The following is a 19,703-nucleotide window of genomic DNA, read 5'->3' as shown; positions in this document are numbered from 1 at the left end:
TTTCAAGTAGATAACAGCTTTTTTTTTTTTTTTAGTTCATGCCATTTCTTATTTTTTGCTGACATAAAAAGAGGGTGTGACTAGAACATTGTACCAATTCATCAGCTGTTAACAGATGACACTGACAAACAGTACAGAAGTTCCATCTAGGCTTTCTGTTCTCATCCGTGTACAGTCTAGAGATGTACTTAATAGACATGAAAATGCTATTTCTAATGCTCATTCTATATCTTAATAAGTTGATGTAGCTGCACCTAAAATTGTTTCAACATAATAATGTGTGATTTAATTTCTCTTAAACCATTATTTCCTTCCCTTGTCTTTAATTATGAGAGTTGTCATCCAATTTTCATTAAAGTTTTATTGAAACTACCACCTCCTCCTAATTAATGTATTTATACATTTCATCATACATTACAGTTGAAATCTTGTTGAAATTTTTTGTAATATATGAGGCAAACTGAAATGACCTAAGGATTTTGAGTTTTTCAAAATCACAACAAGAATTATTCCTTGGCTCAAGAAATTCTGGACCCATGCCTTCAGTGTATCGACATTCTAGGAGAGATGTTCAAACCTTGACTGAACGTGACTATGAGTAACCTGATCTAATGACAAAATCAGTCCTGCAGAGAGCAAGGACTTGGGCTAGCTGACTTCCACAGGTCCTTTCCACGATACATGTTCTTCTGTGACTCTGAGCTTAGAAGATTTTTTTCTTTCTTTGGAGAGTGTCTTTGCAGTCATGCTGTAAGGTTTTCCCACAACTTCTTCAAAACCGTTAAACCTCTTTATGTTGTGTTGGATAAATGAATTAATGTGGTTACCTTCACAGTACTTAATTTACATTAAAGAACTGTTCTGCAACTTTATCAGAAGTATCACATGTATGAAGGCAGAACAGGGTGTTTAGAAAATATAGCTTCTGTACCTCTGCCACAAGTACAAATGGAAACCTAAGGAACAGAGGTTTTCTGTGCTTTAACTACTGAATGAAAGCACTGTGCAAGGATGTCAGTTGTTTGGGTTGATGAAAAATCTTGTTATTCTTAGGTTGTCCTAAGTAGAATGGATCAGTGGTGTTGCTTGGTTTGTTAAAAAAAATATTCCAGTTAAGGTCTAATATATTCAAACTACATGCAAATCTGAAACCTAGGATAGATATTTTTAGTGTGAATTCATCTGTGTGTGTATACCAGTATGTAGATGCAGACATACTTGTTCATGTTTCGATTCTGGACAAAATAAATCTGTAAAATAGAAGAGTATCCAAAGCCTCTAGATGGAACTTCTGTAGTGTTCATCAGTGTGATCTGTTAATGGATGACAAATGGGTACAATGTGCCAGTCACACTTTCGTTTAATGGGGGCCAAAAATAAGAATAGCATGAGGACACAGAGTTTAGGATACTTTCACTCTTTATGGAGGTAATTATCTGAAGAACATGTTTCATTTTTACATCGGAACTATCTTGCGGTTCACATTTGGGCATGTTTCCACTTTTCTTCCAGCACTTTGTGTTCCTTATTCACAAGCTAGTCCTACATGGCTTAGCACGAAGGCTGAAAGAAAACAACATTGAGATCAGAGCACTTCTTTTTTTTCTGCATCATGAATAAACATAATACTTAGTTGTCTGTTTTTTCAACATTCAGCAATCCGGAACAATTGAGTATGGGACAGAGAGGTAGTATGAACTCCCAGATAGAATTAAAATCCTCAAATGATCTTCAAAATTATTTAACAGTATTATTTCTATGGTAAATAAGATCTCCGGAACTCATTGTTTATTTGGAAACTAGAGAAAACAACACATTAATCTTCTGGGCCAAAACTATTTGCTGTATGTATTGTATTTGTTCATGCGTGTTCTCACACATGCATATGTGTTATCTTTTTGGTTTTTGGATAGAGAACACTTTGAATGTAAAGTGTTAGTATTGAACATTTGCATATGTAAGGGCCAGAGCCTATTTGTCTTTGTTAAAGTGGTAGATCATAATGGAAATGGGAGGTTGAACATTCATGAGCTGTTTGCAGGTTTGCCAGAAATGCTGCTGGTAAATGTTGCTATTGGCAGCAATTGCTGGCAAAGAAGATTGTGATTTCTTTTGTTCAATAACCAGCATAAAAACTGACCAGAAAAGGAGCTTTTTCAATGGCAATTTTATTTTAAAAGATTTTCACTCATTTTTCTCGAAAGTACGTGGATATTCATGAAAAACTGATTATACCAGCATTCATGTCATTTCATCAAAATCAATTTAAGATCCTTTTTTTTTCATTAAAAATATGTTGACGACAATCTTTGGACTACAGTTTTGGGCCACTTTTTGGACCAATTTTATTTTGACAGTATTTCTGTGATTTGGTGGTTGTTGAACATGTTGATTTTGATGGATTTCACCTGTCATTTGATTCATCTGTCCCTCTGCTGGGTGCATGAAATTGCAATATATTTCCAAGGGCAATGCTGCAATTTCAAGTTCATGGAGCAGTTAGAGTTCTTCTCCCAGGTGATTTACAAGTACAGTTCTTAGTCTTCCCAGTCTTCTATCAGCAGCTTGTTTTTGTCAGGCTGGTTTGCAGAAAGATTCAGGGCAAGCAAATCAAATAGAGGAATTATTTGTGAGCTCTGTGTTTGAAGTATTCTCTTACTGTGTTTGAGTCATTCCTAAAAATATTTGTACGGTCAGTGTAGTCCTTTCTCAGATAGTCAGCTATAGTGGTATAACTTGAAGATTATGATTCACTGGTGGCAAAAATCAGAAGTGCTTCCATTTTTGATACTGTATTTACTTTTTTACATAGCTGAAGACTCTGTGCTGACCTCCCACTTCCTGATTTCCTGTTATTTCCCAATTTTCAGTAGCAGCCCTATTAAATTTTTAGCTAAGGAGTACACTGTAGGGTCTCTGTGTGCAGCCAGGCAGTTCTTCTACTTAAATAAATGCTGGAAGCCATATTTGGAGAAGGGAGATACAACAAACTAACACAGACTTCCCCACAAAAAAAAAAAAAAAAAAAAACAGGTAAAATAATAGAACACATTACCATGATACTGAACAACTTCTGAAATATTGTGATCTTTGAGTTGTTTTTTTTTTTCTGATGCTTTCATGTGTCAGTATCTCCTCTTCTGCAGTTACCATCTCTGAATGCCCTATCACTAGAATAAACATTCCTTGTCAGTGTACAGTTGCCTATACAGTGCAAGCTGTTAATTTTAAAATGCTTATATGCCTCACCACCTTATCACTCATCAATTCAATGAAATTCTGTCCCTTGAGATTTCTGAATTCCTAACTTTGTTATCAGATGCTACTTAAATTACTAGTTTTTAAGAAAACTTGTGATAACAGCATTTTTTGCTCAGTATGTAACTTACATTATGCCCACTAGATGCCACTCTAGACAATTATAAAGACTTTTTTGAGTGAAATTCCACTACTGTTTCTGTATTGTTTTAGATTAATATTGTACATAGTCTTCTGTCAAAGCACTCTTTTTGTTGGCTGAGAAGTGCTGCTTTCTCTTCACTGGCTATCAGCGGGTATGGCTTCTAAATGTTATTTTAGCCCTCTTCAGGTATATTTTCAAGGATTTGACTTGTTACAACCAAGTGTTTATAAATCGTACCAATTTTGTAATTTCAGAACTAATTGCATATTTTTCCAGAGCAATAAGTAACTAAGAATTTTTAAATAAATAATTCCAAACTAGAAATGAGTCATTTTAACATGAAAACCGAAAAACAGGATTAAAAAAACTATGTGGAAGCAAATATATTTTTTTATCTATTTAAAAATGAGCAAATGTAAGAGTTTGCATTTTGATAAAAATGTGAGAAGACAGTTTGTATGTCTAGCTATATTTGTGTCAATGTTTCGTTGTCATACAAAAATTTATTAGTATAAGACCTTTTATATAGGAAGAGGTACATGGTAGAAAAATTTACTTAGATTTTATAAAGAGAAGTTTTTAGTCATAAAAGTGGACATTCCTATGATTAATGAGTAAGTGCAGCCTTCTATCTTGGCATCTAATAAGGAAATGGAATAATTTTGTCCAAGATTATACAATCTGTTTATAGTTAACAAATTTCACTTGTTGAGTCTGTCTGCTTTATTTTTTCTTCTGTGTTTCGTGATGGTGTTATTACATTGGATTGGTGACTGTGTCAGATTGTGTGGAGAGTGATGGAAGAGTTTTGTGCTGACATCTGTTTATCATAACAAGGAAAGTGGAGGTAACGACTGACGATGTCAGTATGCCTCTGTTCATGCAGGTAAAGCATACAGACGTAACAACAGGGAGGTTGCCTAGGACAGCACATCTTGGGGGGTGGTTAAAATAGTGATGGTGCTGCTTATGGTCCTTGTGCCAGGTACATGCAAAGCCAGTGAGGCCACAGTGAGTGGTTGCTCGTGTCAGAGAGGGGTTGCTGTGAAAGTTGTCACCACTGCTGAGAACGGCTGTCAGCTGCTGAGAAATGTTTGCATCAGCTCCAGCTGCACACTTCTGTGCATTAGTTGTTGGCAAGTTTTTTTCTGTAGCCTTTTCCGTTGAAACTGAAGTACTATTTTGCTGGAAGCCACTTGGTGAGGTAGAGCAGGCTTATAAAGTCAGACCTAGTGTTTGATCAAACTATTAAATACTGCCTTCCTCCCACTGCTTCTGCCCTCTTTTCAAAATTCGTACTGTCCAGCTTGGTTTGGCAGGGCTTCCTTTACAGGGTGCATCTAATAGAAGGTCAGATCCTCAGTGCTGGCCTTTTTCTATATTCCTCGTAATCCCATCCCTATTTCAAGTAAAAATACTGTATCATTAAACTGTTTCTTATGTAAGAAAAAGTATATTTTGTTAATGATGAGTGTTTTTCAGATACAGTGAGTAATTCAACAGTTTTGTGTTGTCAAACATTCTTTAGTTAAACTGATTTAAAATAGTATGATAGTAATGTTGCATATGTTTAATGAAGGAAATGTTGAGCATGCAATGGTACAAGCTATTATTAGCAACAGAAAATCGGGAGAAATTTTAAGGAATGATCAGCAGTATTGTTGGAGAAATGATTTGTGTAACAAAAATAGTGTTATCTGCCATGAAGTCTGTAAAAGTTACTTTGCTCCTAGACATTGAATAAACAAAGGAATGAAAGACTGCAGAAGGCTAAGCAGAGATTGATGAGTCAAAAAATGAATATTTTGGGATTAATCCTTGAATCATTCTAAAATAAGATAGTAAACCCGTGTTAGAATGTTTAGCCTGTTAAGATATATTAAGGACCTATCTTGCTTTATCTGCTCAAGCAGATAAAATCTCCTTAAAAATCTCTAGGCCATCTTTCAATTACTGCAAAACATCTATGGGCTACACATCTGAGTGATAAAATAGCAAGATGTCTGTTCATCATTCTTAATACAGTTCCCTTCCATTTCTATGTGGAATCACTGCAAAGGATTTATAGATGCAATTTCATGATCACATCAACTGTTGGGAAAGCTATGAACGGTCCAGGGCCCATGTCCTATGAAGACTGAGGGAGTGACCTTAACACATTTAGTCTGGTGAAGAGGCTAATACTTGCCAGCAAATATTTGAAGAGTTGCAAGTGTGCCATGGAGCCAAGCTCTTCTAGGTAGACAATATAGCAAAAAGCAAAGGACACAAATTGTTGGTTGGGAGGTTCAGGTTGTTTATTAGGAAACACTTTTACCTTGAATGTCTATCAGTGGGAAAAGGAAAGCAGAGAAGTGGTGAAGCCTCTATCTGTAGAGGCTTTCAAGAGTGCTTGAGACAAAGCAATGACTGACCTGCTCCTGTGTTGCCAATAGCCTACATAAATAAAAAGCTGCAGTAGGTGAGCTCTGAATTTGCTCTCCAGCCAACATTTCAGGGTTAATACTCTGCTCCCATTTCAGAGGTGTTTCAGTTAGAAGATGTGTGAGAGTCACTGTGAGCAATTGCAGCTCTTCACATTTAAACGTATTAAGTATGTGTCTGTTACTCATTTGTGTTGTATGGTTCTTACTGGTATCAGCAAACCAGCAACATCCCTGCCAGTGTATATGTACTTAGTCATGGTCTTTGTGTTCTCCTAGATTATAGGGGTAACTTCTGTCATCTTACCTGCACTGTTTATAGATGTAGACATTACTCTGAAGCCATCTATGTAGCCGGACTCTGAATACGTATTGAGTAGGATCAGTAGTATTGTTATATGAAAAATTTGATTCTGGAATTGTAGATTGCTGTTACTAATTTTATGATGAGTAGATTCTGGTGAAACAAAGGCAAAATTCTTCTCCAAATATAAGTGTCCTAGTCTCTTAACACAGGGGTTCCCTCTTAGGAATAGATTCTTAGAAGGGAAAGAGCATATGATAGAAGTAGAAGAGCGTATAATGGTATTTTCCTTTAGATGCTTTCCTAACAGCATGTGGCATCATGATCTTGTGCTTAATGTCAAGCAAAGGAGTGGCTTTGCTGAATCCATGGTTCTTTACATGTTAATAACGTAAAAACTTAATTCTTCTCATAATTTTTGCCTTCAGGGCTTGTGTTGGATATTGTTCAGCTACCACCACAAATATTGACTGCACTTGATATTGATTGTAACTATGCTGAGTTGTTTAGTGGCATGTTTAACAAAAGCAATCCTTAATTTCCAAATACAGTATTTTCCTAGAAAGTCCATCACTTTCCATTAATATTTAAGCTATAATATTAAATCTGTGGTTTTTTTGTTGTTGTTGTTGTCCATTTGCTTTCTTTGAAGCTTCCTGACTCTCCTCTGTTAAAACAAACTATGAAACTGTTTGCTAATGGTTTAATTCAATATTTGGATTGGAAGGAAGAGGCCAATCATTTTTCGTAATGATAAATATTAATTTCAAGTTTACAGCGCTGGCAGTTGGGACAGTTTTTGAAAAGTGTGGAGAGTTTAACATTTAGCATTTTTATTTAGTTTCTAAGAAAGGGCTCAGTTTTGGGAAGACAACGCACCTGAATAGGGGAGTTACTGGGAGGGAACAGAAGAGTTAGACTCCTTACTTTCATTCGTTATAACTACACACCAAGAGAAGACATAAGGTCAACATAAAATGAGTGCCTGTCTTTTCTTCAGAGAAGACACATTAGGTCTTTACAGTGTTTAAGTACTTAAGTACTTTGTTTTATCACACCTTGATAATAATGTCCATCCTGTGAGTTCAGTTTGTGGCACCAAGAAGACAGAAAAAAGAATAGTGTGGTTTTGTTAGTTAGTTGGGTTTGTTTGTTTGTTTTTTTAAGTGAGTATAAATTTAGGACATAAGTTACTGGCTTTTTTCCCCTCTTCTGAGTCCCTTTGAGTTCTCAAACACAATATTTTTAGTAGGTCTATGGTTAATAAAGGTAAAAAAAAAAAAAAAGAAAGAAACGGCAACATCAGGAAAGAACAGAGTTGACATCATTTATGTATTTTTTGAAAAAAAAAAAATCCTTGGTTTGATCTTTAGATGTCTAAGTTACGATGTAATTTAACATCACTGCAATAACTGCTATGTAGTTTACAATGCTGTCAGATATTCCTGACACTTTTCACTCAGAGGATCCCCATGGACATTAAAAATGCTAAAATAAGCAAGAGCTGTAGAAGACAATAATTGTATTGTATTAATGAATACAGTGAAGTGAAGGAGGCTGGGATAATCTGGTACTATTACACTGATTTCAGTTACTGCCATCCTGAACTATGTATTTTTCTAAAGCAGTTCAGCCTTCTTTCCATTTTGTTAGATTACACTTACAGACCACTTCCGTAAATGATTTCTCAAGGCTGTAATTATTTCCTTTAATATAAACATTCATTACATTTATTATTTTTATTATTTGGCATCTCTTTTATACTGCCTTCGTAGTAGGGAGTCTCCTTCTTTGGCAGGATTGGTTTTAAATTAATGGAACTCTCTTTGAAATCATAGAAACCTGCTTCACCTCTGATCTGTTTGTCAGGTGATATCTTTACTAAATCAAGGAGAGGTTTAAATAAGATGCCTCAAATCAAGTCCAAAGGGACTTTAGATATATTTATAAATTTGTAATAGCAAAAAAAAAAAAAAAAAAGAGTATGTGGAATTCATATTATAAAGAATTCATACTTAATAAATAAATAAAGGCATAATCTTTACAACGAAGACAATATTTTGTTGTTTATTGTGCCTGTCCTCTGGTATCTTCATGATACAGAACACTTACAGAGTTAATGTAGCTGCATTAGATGCCAGAAATTGTTTTAGGCATGATATCATTGTAGTTTTAGTCTGCATGCCTTTTCTATTTCATCTTGTTTGGCATCCCTTTCAAACAGAAAATGAAAATGTGCTCTGTGTCTAATAACCATTTATGCAAAACACAGTTTTCTTAGCTCTCCTGGGAGAAGTGTCATAAGTTTATCGAAGCTCATTTATTTTATCTTTGCAATTCTGTATTATGTATATGGAAAAAAATCAAAATTACAGTTTGAAATGCTGCAGCACTTATGAAGGTTTGTCTTTTGGAGAGGGGGAATGCTTGCTCTAGAAGAGCAATTTCTTTGTGTTTTCTATGCGCTTTTCTTACTGAGAAGTTTTCAATAGCTGATAAATTTATTGTGAAATAATACTGCTAATCAAGTGATGAAGCCTTTTCACTACCTGAATGTCACATTAGAAGATAACAAGTGCTGATGAGTTCAGGTAAATATATAGAATTGAAACAGTAGTTTATAAGTTTACATTGCCTTATATTTTTCATAAGGCTATGAAAGTGAAAATCGATCCTGTGGTGTTCCCATTACCTCTCTATAAGCTTTTGTGTAGCCAAGAAATCCATACAGAACATGGAGAAGTCTGATTAACAGTTAATAGAAGGATTTAGGTTTTATGCTCAGCTCCATTGATATTTCAGTTTTTCTCCTCTCTGAATGAAATCCTGGCACGGTTGAAATCAGTGTGACTCATAAGACCTGACTGGAAGAAAGCAAAGATTTCACTCCTCTGTGTTAACTATTCAGTCTATACATTTCACTATCCATTTTCATCCATCACTGCAGCATGCTGTAAAATTTTATGAATTGTCTGAATTTTCTGACAGATTGTTCCCTGGCTGAACAAAAGCAGAATCTACAGGATTCACAGCCTTCCTGTTGGTGGTGAAACTGTTCTTTTGAGAGGGCAGCTCCGTTAAATAATAGTAATAAAAAAGAGGAAGTTAATTCCTGGTTTTGAACTCACTTTGTTCTGACTCTGACATCAGCCACATGATGTCAGCCTAACCTTTTCAAAATTATATCAAATCATAATTAATTTTACCATGTCAGAAAATCATTACAAATAGAAATGCAGGCTTTGCTTACATTTCAGCTATAACAAAAAGTGCAGTTAAGGAACAGTTAGGCAATAAAATAAAGGCTAACCCAATGATGTTAGAAACAAATTTACCAATTCGCATTAAGTTTTTATTATAAGCCTTTGACATACAGGAAGTGTTCTCAGCACTAATTACTAGCAAGTGTATTAAAGCTGATCTTTCTATGAATTAAATATACTCTGCATTTGGAGTTCAGAAATGTCTTGTAAAATAAGTAATGTTTGTAAACCTTGAATTTGTTAATATATCTTGTTTTGGTATACTTGTCCCTTCCATGAATCACATGCATTTCAATACCCAAAAGCTCGTTAGCTGGTCATAACTATGCATATTCAGACTTTACATCTGTATCTGTTCTGGCATTCACGTTCATGGCCTGTGTTTTAAGAATACTTATGCTTGCTGAGTTGACTGCAATAGGAAAATACCTGCATATTTAATTACCTGCTTACTTGTTAGTTGTAGCTGAATCACTTAAACCATCCATTTTGTTATGAAGGTGCAAAATGGGTCTGTTACCAACTAAAATGAGATTGCACGAGTTGATTTCAAATTGTTTGCTGTTTTTGGCTTTATTATTTTATTGACCACTTAAATTCCTCTCTTTTTTATTCCAGAATCGAATGGAAGAAAGCAAAGCGCTCTTTCGGACAATTATCACATATCCATGGTTCCAGAACTCTTCAGTTATTCTGTTCTTAAATAAAAAAGATCTCTTAGAGGAGAAAATTATGTACTCCCACCTAGTTGATTATTTTCCAGAGTATGATGGTAAGTATAATAACATCAGAGCTCATGCTGCGTTTATACTGACAAAATGTAATGGTCTTGTCCAAATGGTAGACAGATAGATCCATTGAGATATTTTGCTCTTTAACAAAAAAAAAAAAAAAAAAAAAAAAAAAGGAAAAAAAATGCTTTAGAGTTTTTAATCATGGAATTTTTTAAAATGCAATTGAAGTCCTGTGGGATTTTTTAGATTGCTTGGATTTAATTTTGTATTGTTATTAATTGTGGGTAGGATGGCAGTACGTTTCATGGGAAATGGTTAATGTTCAGGTAAGTATTATCACATTACCAATGGACAAAATTCTGTTTGTTCTCATACATTGGAGTGAGCATTGGAACTGAAGTATAAAAGCTGAAGCTAAAGTATAAAAATAAGTGAAAATGTATTCCTCATTTTTATTTATTGTCTGGCATACTCTCTGTTTGAAGTTTGGTTTTGTTTAAAGCTGGTTTTGTTTAAAGCAGTGTTACAAGCTCTCTGGTAACACTAGTTACCAGAAACTGGAAACTAGTATCACTCTTTGTAACCTTTTATTGTATCTTTTTTAAAAAAAACTTTTTTTGATAATAATTTTACATCACTTATGTGAAGTTCTAATGTGCTTTCTCAGAAAAAAATACATAGATCATAAATAAATCATAATAAAACAGAGAAATAAAACTTTCAGAGAGTTCTCTTGAGGTAGACAGCTAAGTTAAGTGAGTGGAGGCCTTCAAAACAAAGAAAATCAAATTCATATGATAAAAGGACTGAAAACTAAACGCCCTTCTTTTTTTTTTTTAAAAAAAAAAATTTCTTTTTTCCCACCAGGGAGTGGACAGCAGTTTTGAAAGCTGAATAAAAGATTATCTCTCATGTTAAAAATTGGAGAGTAATAATAGGAAAAATTTACAACTTTGTTTTCCTGTTTCAGGGAAAGTTATCTGTTCACAGCAAACAGCCTGCAGGATCAGATTGCATTATTCTCAAGTGAGTTTAGTTTCATAGTGCAGAAGAGAACTAGCAGTTAAATAGAAAAGATTCTCATTGGTGCAAGTTTATTTCATATTCACAAGTTCCCTAGATGACATCCTGGAATATGAGAAGACTACAGGCCATTCTGTTATCACCATTTAGAAGGAGATAACATCTGTGTTAGATATGTGTCCAGAAAACACAGACAAAACTCAACCACTCAGTTCAGAGAAACCCTATTTCTCCTGCCTTTTGCTATGGGTGATGGAAAAAAAGGTTTATGAAGAGCTGTTCATACAGGTGGAACTGTTGGAGTGCAGACCTGGAAGTCTTGAAGTGTCTTTGTCTCTTAATTCTGCAGATCTTGCTGGACAAGGTTATGGTTTGATCTGATATCTTCTGGTGGCAAAGTGGAGTTACAGTCAAAGGCTTGCAGGTCACAGTGTGGTGTCCTCCACTGTCCCAGTACACTGTGAATGTGAGTGGTGGGCAAGTTTGAGGAAGTGATCAGAATTAGATATTTTTCAGTTGGATCACTTCTCCCTTCTGTTTTCTCGTTTAACAGCAGAGTGGTGAAAGTAGCATAGGGATGAGAACTGCAAGCCAGGATGGCAAATTGAACTGTTTTAAATTACTCTAAGCGGTTTTGTTGCACAGTACTGGAAGCATTGAAATGAGGACTGAGACATGCTCAAGTGTCAGTGTATCACATGAAGTCATCCTTTTACAACTAGTACTAGTAGGCTTGACTTACAGAAGGAATGAAGAGGTGGGAGAGGAAACAAAGACAAAAAGGGACATACTTGGGAGCAAAGAATGAGAAACATTGATGCACTACTTCTTGCATAGTGTTGTACACTCATAGTCTTGAGTATGTCATGCAGAGAGACTGTAGCAGACAAGAAAACTACTGATTTATATGGCAATTAACTTTCAAAGTCTCCATGTTATTTAGATCATAACCACTTAGCAGTGTAAATCTAACATCCTGTTTCTTTCTAAAGTCCTGAGGCAGTAATCTTTCTTTTTAAACCTCAATTTTCCATGCTTGAACTGTAGTAAAGTAAAAAATTTAAATTACATTATATCATCAGCACAGGTGTCATCAGGTTAGCAAATGATTAAAGGCTTTGAATAGTTCGGAAGATCTTAAGAGACAGACAGTGTCTAGCTGCTGCAAAACTGCATTAACAAAATTCTAGAAAGTTGATTAGAATTATAAATGGTTTATTTTGAAGAAATCATTGTCTTTGAAAGTCTAAGAGTTTCTTAATAAATTTGCTATATTTGTAGTGTGAGCAGTTGCTGCTGTTTCTTTTGAGCCCAGGTGACCAAGCTAGAATCCAATTTGTGTAGAAGCTGCAAAAATGTTGAAAAGTCCTCCGCCCTGTCTTAGAGAGCTTACAAATCTGTGTACATGCCTAAATTTTAGAAAATGGGTGGTCTGTATATGTTTATTTATGTATATATATGTTCATGTGCATATATCCATATATTCAGAAGGATTTGCAGCTGATAGATACTGGGGAGCATGTGATTTCTCTTCCATGCTTTTGCTACCTAATTTTTATGAAGTTACCCACATTAGAAACGTTTGCAGTTGTAAGCTTGAAGTATTAAAAAAAAAATTATTATCCAGTTACTGAAAAATACATGTGTACTTGGTAACTCCCTAAAGATTTCATAAGTACTGAAGGACAGAGTTATATGTAACAGCAGAACACAGGTATTTATATTGCCTTGTAACGAGACCGGGACTAATGAGAAGAATAAGAGAAGGAGACAGCACAGGAAACATAGATATTCTGTAGAAACCTGCATTCCAGAAACAGGGGAGCAAGGGAGTAATGCCCTATGAAAATTGCATTGGAATAGTGGAATAGAATTGCAGCACAGGAGAACAACAGCTGTCATTCTTGCTCCTGCTCTGCTCTATGGGCTGTGAATGTAAATGAATCTTCACTGTGCTACTCTGGAAGTCACTATTTTACTTTCTGTCCTGTGTAAAACTAAACATGGGGTTTGGTTGCATAGAGTCTGCATCCTTCTCAGAATTACAACTTTAATTTAGATCAAATAGGTTTGTTCTTGTAATTTAGACAGCAGTTGACTTGTTAGAACATGAACTTTTTGCTGTTGAACAGCTTCAGCTGGAGAGCACGTGTATTTTATTATCTCTAACATAAATGAGATTCTGTTGATGACAGTGTCATACCAGTTGAGGATACAGCTTCATTGTGTTACCTATTGAAATCGTCATACAACAAATAAATTTTGCAGTGCTAAAAGAACTTAAGTATAATTTAAAATAGCAGGTGTATACTGAAACTCGCCAATTCTGTTAAAGTTTTTAAGGATTTATTTTAGGGATTTCATCATTCTTTTATTAATTCTGTGTGGTTATAAACCACCCGTTTCATCACTCCATTTTAAATGTTATCTTAAGAAAGAAAGATGATCCACAGGAAAAATAAAACTCTGATGTGATAGCTCTGATGCGATGAACTTCTGGAATTCCCTTCTGTCTTTATTTTTAACAGTTCCTTCACAGAGGAAAGTAGCCAGTATATGATAGCATTTATTTGTAAAAGGTTTCCATTCTCCTCGTACGTGAGGATCACAGACTGAGTCTTTCTTCCATATTCTACTCCAAATAGTTCACTGTTGAAGAAGTTCAAATATTGAATTGACTGTAAGAAAACTAATTTTCTCTTCCTTATTAAAAGGACCACAGCGGGATGCACAAGCAGCACGAGAGTTCATCCTGAAGATGTTCGTAGACCTGAATCCAGACAGTGACAAAATTATCTACTCCCACTTCACATGCGCTACAGACACAGAGAATATCCGCTTCGTCTTTGCTGCTGTCAAGGACACGATCCTTCAGTTAAACCTGAAGGAGTACAACCTGGTCTAACTGTGCCTACAAGGCCCTCCAAAACCAACTTTGCGTGATTGAAGATACACAAGAGGGACTGTATTATCTGTGAAAACAATTTGCATAATACTAATTTATTGTTGGCCTGGACTCTGTGAATGTCCACAGAGTTTGTAGTTAATATTATGATTTTATTTAAACTATTTGGAGGAAAACCAAAAGATGCTGAAGTACATTCACAGCACATTTCCTCATTTTTTAGGCAAAACCTTGTGACTCAATGTGTTTTAAATTCTCAGTCATACACTTACAAAGGATAGCAGATTTTTGCTATTGAAGCAAAATCAAGCTGATTTCCTGTTTCCCTGACCCTCTCTCTCTCCGTCCTTCCCCTTCTTCCTTATCTTTTTAAAGGTACAATGGCCTTTTTTTCCCAGTTACATTCCTGGGTAAAATATTTTCTGTTGAGTGATTTGGTCAGGAAAATGCTATCAGCAGAATTTAAGTCATCAGTCCATTCTAATTTTACAGTATGTACTTTCTCTGAAGGATCAAAAGTATTGATACTGTGATTTTTAAATTCTTGACATGGGTGTTTTCGTTCTGTCTTCACTTTTGGGACTACAATATTGGAATTTCAAAATAGATTTATAGTTGTGTATGGATACTAATTTAATCATTTTCACATTTTGGAAAGATGCACAGAAGACAGTAATGAAATAATTAAGACACAACCTAGGATGTACATGGAATATGATAGAATCTCTTTTTAATTGCCATGTGCCATTTTTTCTCTCTTTTATTCACAAATGCCAAACAGAAATGTCATAGACACTACATTTTCCCCAGTGGCTACAGCCTGAAACAGTGTTTTTGTTTCTTTTTTCTTTCTTCAGTTGTGTGTTTTTTTCTTAAGTTAGAGCTTTTTAATTCTTTTTCCACAGTAGAAAAATTATTTTTATTGTATAAAATTAATGTTGCCAAATCTGGCTTTTTGTAAAATCAATACTCTTGAAACATAAGATACCGATTGAAATGCCAAACTGATGGGTTGGGAACTGACCTGATTGAGTCAACCGCCAAACAAACAGTTTCAGCTCATTGTTCCTTTTTTTGGAAAGTGTTCCATTTGCAAATGCCAAAAACAACATTGTTAGTGAATACGCTACAAGGTGCACCATGCACATGCATATGGTCTACTATTTTAAAGACAGTTTAAATCTCTCTTTATGTCAGGTATGGCATGAGATTGGTTTCTGTAATAATATCAAGGCACATTTAGTTGTACAACAAGAAATTATTGATGAGAGATCACAACAGGGAACCTTTCCTGATAAGGTTGCTTGTTAACTGATTCACAGACACTCGATAGGCTTTCATCAAAATAGCCTCTCTTGATGTTCTTTAGAAAAGATTTATTAATGTAAATGAAACAGTGAGAAAATCATTCTTGAAATTTTAACGTGCAATTTTTTAACAACAAAAATGCAGCACACATTGATGAGCCTTTATTCTGCAGCTTAAGTTGAAAGGTGTTTTTTGACCAGGTGCATGTTTGCTAGCAAGCTACAGAAGACTCAGAGGTCAGACATATAATTAGATTGAATATCTGCAATGCCAAGTAGCACTAGAGTGCACTTAACACTGAAATTGCTGCCTTCTAGCAGCGTATGGGAGGTGGAAAAAAGAATGGCTTATTAGTTGATTACCAAAGTTAACAATAAATACTAATGAGACGTTTTTCATCTTTAACCCTCCCAACTCCAAAACAAAAATAATAAGAACAGTTGCTATTTTTTGCTCCCTTATAAAACACCTTGTAATTTAAAACTGGTTGTAGGTATAGTGCAATTATGAATGCTATAATCATTGTACATACATCTATATATATATATGGCAGCATCCATATTGGCTTTGTAATCATTAATTTTTGGCAAATTGAATGTGCTGTATTGATATGTATCTATGTAATTGTATTGTATGTCTTATAGCTAATTCACATTTTAAATAATGTTATTTTATTTACTTTTTTAAGAGAGAAGAATGTAAATTTTGTCAGTTTATTTCTGACTAGGGATTTGTTGTTGTTTTTTATTTACAAAACAAAAAAAATACTATAGTACAGAGTGGTACTAGCATCGTGCTGTATAAAATCATTTGCACATTCCTGAGTAGAAGTAAATTGGAGACACCCAGACAGAGGCCATTCGTATTTGAAACTGCTTAAAGCTTGTCAGGGCTTTATACAGATTTAGAAATCAGTTTTATTAGAAGAACTTAAGCCGTTATATATAGGATTGGAACGTAAGCTCTTAAATACAAATTTAATTTATTTTTGGCAGATTTTCATTAGATTACTTTTACCTTTCTAAGAGTCTTTTATTGGAAAAGTGAATTTAGAGATGATTCAAGCCATTGCACATAAGTAATAGTGGGTACATGCTGTTTCCCTGAAAAAAAAAAAAAAAAAAAAAAGAACATCAGATCAATTATACAGTATTTCAGAAATTCCATAAACTTTAGATATAACAACAACAACCAAAAAGTCACTATTGTTAAGAATTATAAGGTGTTAAAGCATTTTAATTAATAAAGCTAAAGCAGATAGATGTAGGTTATAAAAAATGACACTGACATTTTAAATAGGTGATCAGAACAGTTAGTCTTATATACGGCATTACAAAATTCGTCCTGGTCTTGCTATAAATGCAACAGAGCTTCTTATTTTACAATTCTATTGTTGATAATATCCCTTCTTTTGACCTGGGAATACATTGGCCATGCTGGTGTCAGTGATATAAATAAAACTGTAGCCAGAAAAAAAAGAAAAAAGAAAAAAGCCAGTGGTGTCTAACAAAGGTATGGTTTGGCGGAGCTTCTTTTTGTTTTGTTTTGATTTTTGTTATGGGATATTGGGTGTGGGAGAAGGAAATGTGGTTCTAAGTTTTGTATAAAAACAAAAGTTTACTCATGCTTTATAGTTATATTGTGATTGCAAAAGTTTTCAAGAGTGTGTGCCACTGGGCTACTTCTGGTATATTTTAGGTAAGTTGAACCTGTGGCAGTGTTTAGATCATTTGAGCATGTTCTGAAAAAAAAGAAAAAAAAAAAAAAAACAGCATGCCAAGGCAAGCTTTACATGAATCACCTAACACAGCATTGCAGTGTGACAGTTTACAGAAACATTTCCTTTTTAAATGACACAGCTGTTCCCACTTGCAATATATTCCGTTGTTGTTGTTGTTGTGTTGTTGTCGTTGCTGTTGTTTTAATTGGTGGTTTCTACTATGCCTTATAGTGCTTGAGTCTAGAAGTTTGTGCCTCTTAACATGAAGCTGAAGGCAAAAATAAGACCGAAACCCTTTTAACTTTGCCAAAATTATGTGATTTCTTTGAATGTCATAAATGGGGGAGGAGGGAAGGAAAACGTCATGGGAACCTGTGTATTCTAGATGTTCGCTAGCACAAGAAAGCTGTAATATGTGTTTTACAGAAACCTTAAACTTGCCTTTTTCACAAATTAACTGGCACTGTCCTTACATATATAGGGTGATGCAGCTATAAGGGCAGTTTACTTTTTATAATTCAGACTCTTTTGATTGTCAAGGTGTATGAACTGTAATTTTTAATCATACTGCCACATGATTGTGAATCACTTTTTTAAGTTTGAACATGGAGGAGACTTTTTATGCTGGATATCAGTCAGAATTGACTGCATGATTTGCAAAAACTTTAAATAGGGGGAAAAGGGCTGCATATAAAGACGTTGCTAGACTCCCAGCCTTTGGTTGTAAGGTGCAAAAGACTTTCAGATTACTCAACCGAATAACCCTTGCCTTGCTACACATTCTTCATAAAAGAATGAAGTATTAGGAGAAAACAAAGACATGTTAACCCACATGAAAAAAATAAAAATAACCCAAATAATTTATTATATGTGCTGCTGTTGTTGGAGCTCTGTGCATGGTTATCCTGCATACTATTGCTTTAGTAAACTAATGAAGTGTGCACAGCATATTAACAAGGCCTACAAATGACCTACCTCTAGTTAGGAGACCATTAAAGTCAGTGCGTTTTGGAGAACCATCATAACACAGGAAGTTAAAATGGCCTGGTGTAGGTAGTCAACTACTGTAATTTAGAAATTCACACTTCTGTAAATACAGTACCTGTTTTGACATAAACCATACATTCTAAAATTTAGTATGCATTAAACAACTGAAGCCATCTGTCCCTGCCTAATTTGTTAGGTCAGTAGAGATCTTGCAAAACCATGTTTTGTTTTGAAGAGTTATCGATATTTCCTCTTTTTTGACTTGTATTTACCCATAACATTTTGAGTTGTATCAATCAAAACAAACATCTCCATGTAATCAATAATCCAGTCATTATTTAGCTAGTTAAAGTGATTTTACTGTAAGTTTCACTTGAGCTTTTTCACAGTAGCCATGCTGCAGGGGAAAAAAAGGAATAAAGGGGATTTTGAAGACAGTGTAAAAAAATACAAGATCAAGTAAACCAGATCAATCTTACTGTAAAGCTGTGGTGGTTTTTTTGTTTGTTTGTTTTGTTCGTTGTTGTTTGTTTTTTTTTTTTTCTCTCAAAATACAGTCTAAGCTGAAGTCTGTTGCTGGATTCCTCATTTACCATGCTGTAGGAAATCCTTATTTGACTTTTTTTTTTTTTTTTTTTGGCTGGGGGAGGGGGGAGGGAGGGTAGGGGAGGTGGTGTTGGTGTCAGATACATTTTTAAATTTACAGTATTTAAAAATAAAGATCATATTTGCTGTTCTTAAAGTGTCATTTAAATGCATGTACTGTCTGTTGTTTGATAGAAATAGTGGTTTGAGATTAAAAAAAAAAAAAGCAAAGCAAACAACTCATATTGTACAATTACTGGCCCTCAGAAATGTTGCTGGTTAAAAATACAGTATTTTTGGCCATAACTTTGTACTATAGTATCTTAATTCCTTAAATCTAGCTTTTCTTAAATACTATTTAGGCTTATTGTTCTCCCAAAATATTTCTTATTATGATAAATGTTGGATAGATGTGTTACTCTGTGATTACTTTTTCAGTTATACATGATCGCTCCACATTGACTAAATAGTAAAATTTCCAGAATAACTTTATAACAGCCAGATGGTTCAAAACATTTAAGGTTTGACAAAATGGAGACAAGTTACTTGACAGTATTACTAATGGGCTTTTTGGCTTGCATACAATGGAAACTCAGAAGCATGGGGGAAAAGAAGTAACAATCTATATCTCATTAATAGAAAGCTTTCAGAGTTTGTAGGTGAATTTCTTAAGCATTTGGTTTATCACAGTTCTACTGCAAGAGCAGATTTTTTTTTTTTTTTGATCTTTTTGTTTGCCTAAATCATGATAGGAATAATGGAAAGATGCCTGCATGTTGCTTTTCAGGAGTCTGGCTCATATCTGATCAACAGTCAGTGAATCTCAAACTTTCATTACAGAAGAAACAGAATTTCAGGCCACTTGCAAAAATGAATTTGTTTTCTATTATGTGATTACAACAATTCAAATAAGATTCTTGGAATCCAAGTAATTTTCCTAAATAAGGGCTTCAGTGAATTGCTATAGATTTTTCTTTCCTGGTGCAGAATGTAAGGGAGAAGGATCAGTGAGGAAGGATTTGTTTTACCTTTATGTCTCAGTGACGGT

General features: G+C 34.6%; 1 protein-coding gene across 1 annotated transcript in view; it reads left to right on the top strand.

Moving 5' to 3' along the window:
- Positions 1–18,548, top strand: part of LOC121062097 (guanine nucleotide-binding protein G(q) subunit alpha) — a 132,781-nt gene extending 114,233 nt beyond the window's left edge. The window contains exons 6-7 of the mRNA XM_040541735.1: positions 10,012–10,165; positions 13,865–18,548. Of these exons, the coding sequence (XP_040397669.1) occupies positions 10,012–10,165; positions 13,865–14,055 (345 nt within the window). The 3' untranslated portion in view covers positions 14,056–18,548. The remainder of the gene's footprint in view (positions 1–10,011; positions 10,166–13,864) is intronic.
- Positions 18,549–19,703: the final 1,155 nt, after the last annotated feature.

This window comes from Cygnus olor, chromosome Z (assembly GCF_009769625.2).
Source record: "Cygnus olor isolate bCygOlo1 chromosome Z, bCygOlo1.pri.v2, whole genome shotgun sequence".
In the NCBI taxonomy this organism is placed as follows: domain Eukaryota; kingdom Metazoa; phylum Chordata; class Aves; order Anseriformes; family Anatidae; genus Cygnus; species Cygnus olor.
The sequence above is the reverse complement of the archived record's forward strand: the minus strand, read 5'-3'. Positions and strand labels throughout refer to the sequence as shown.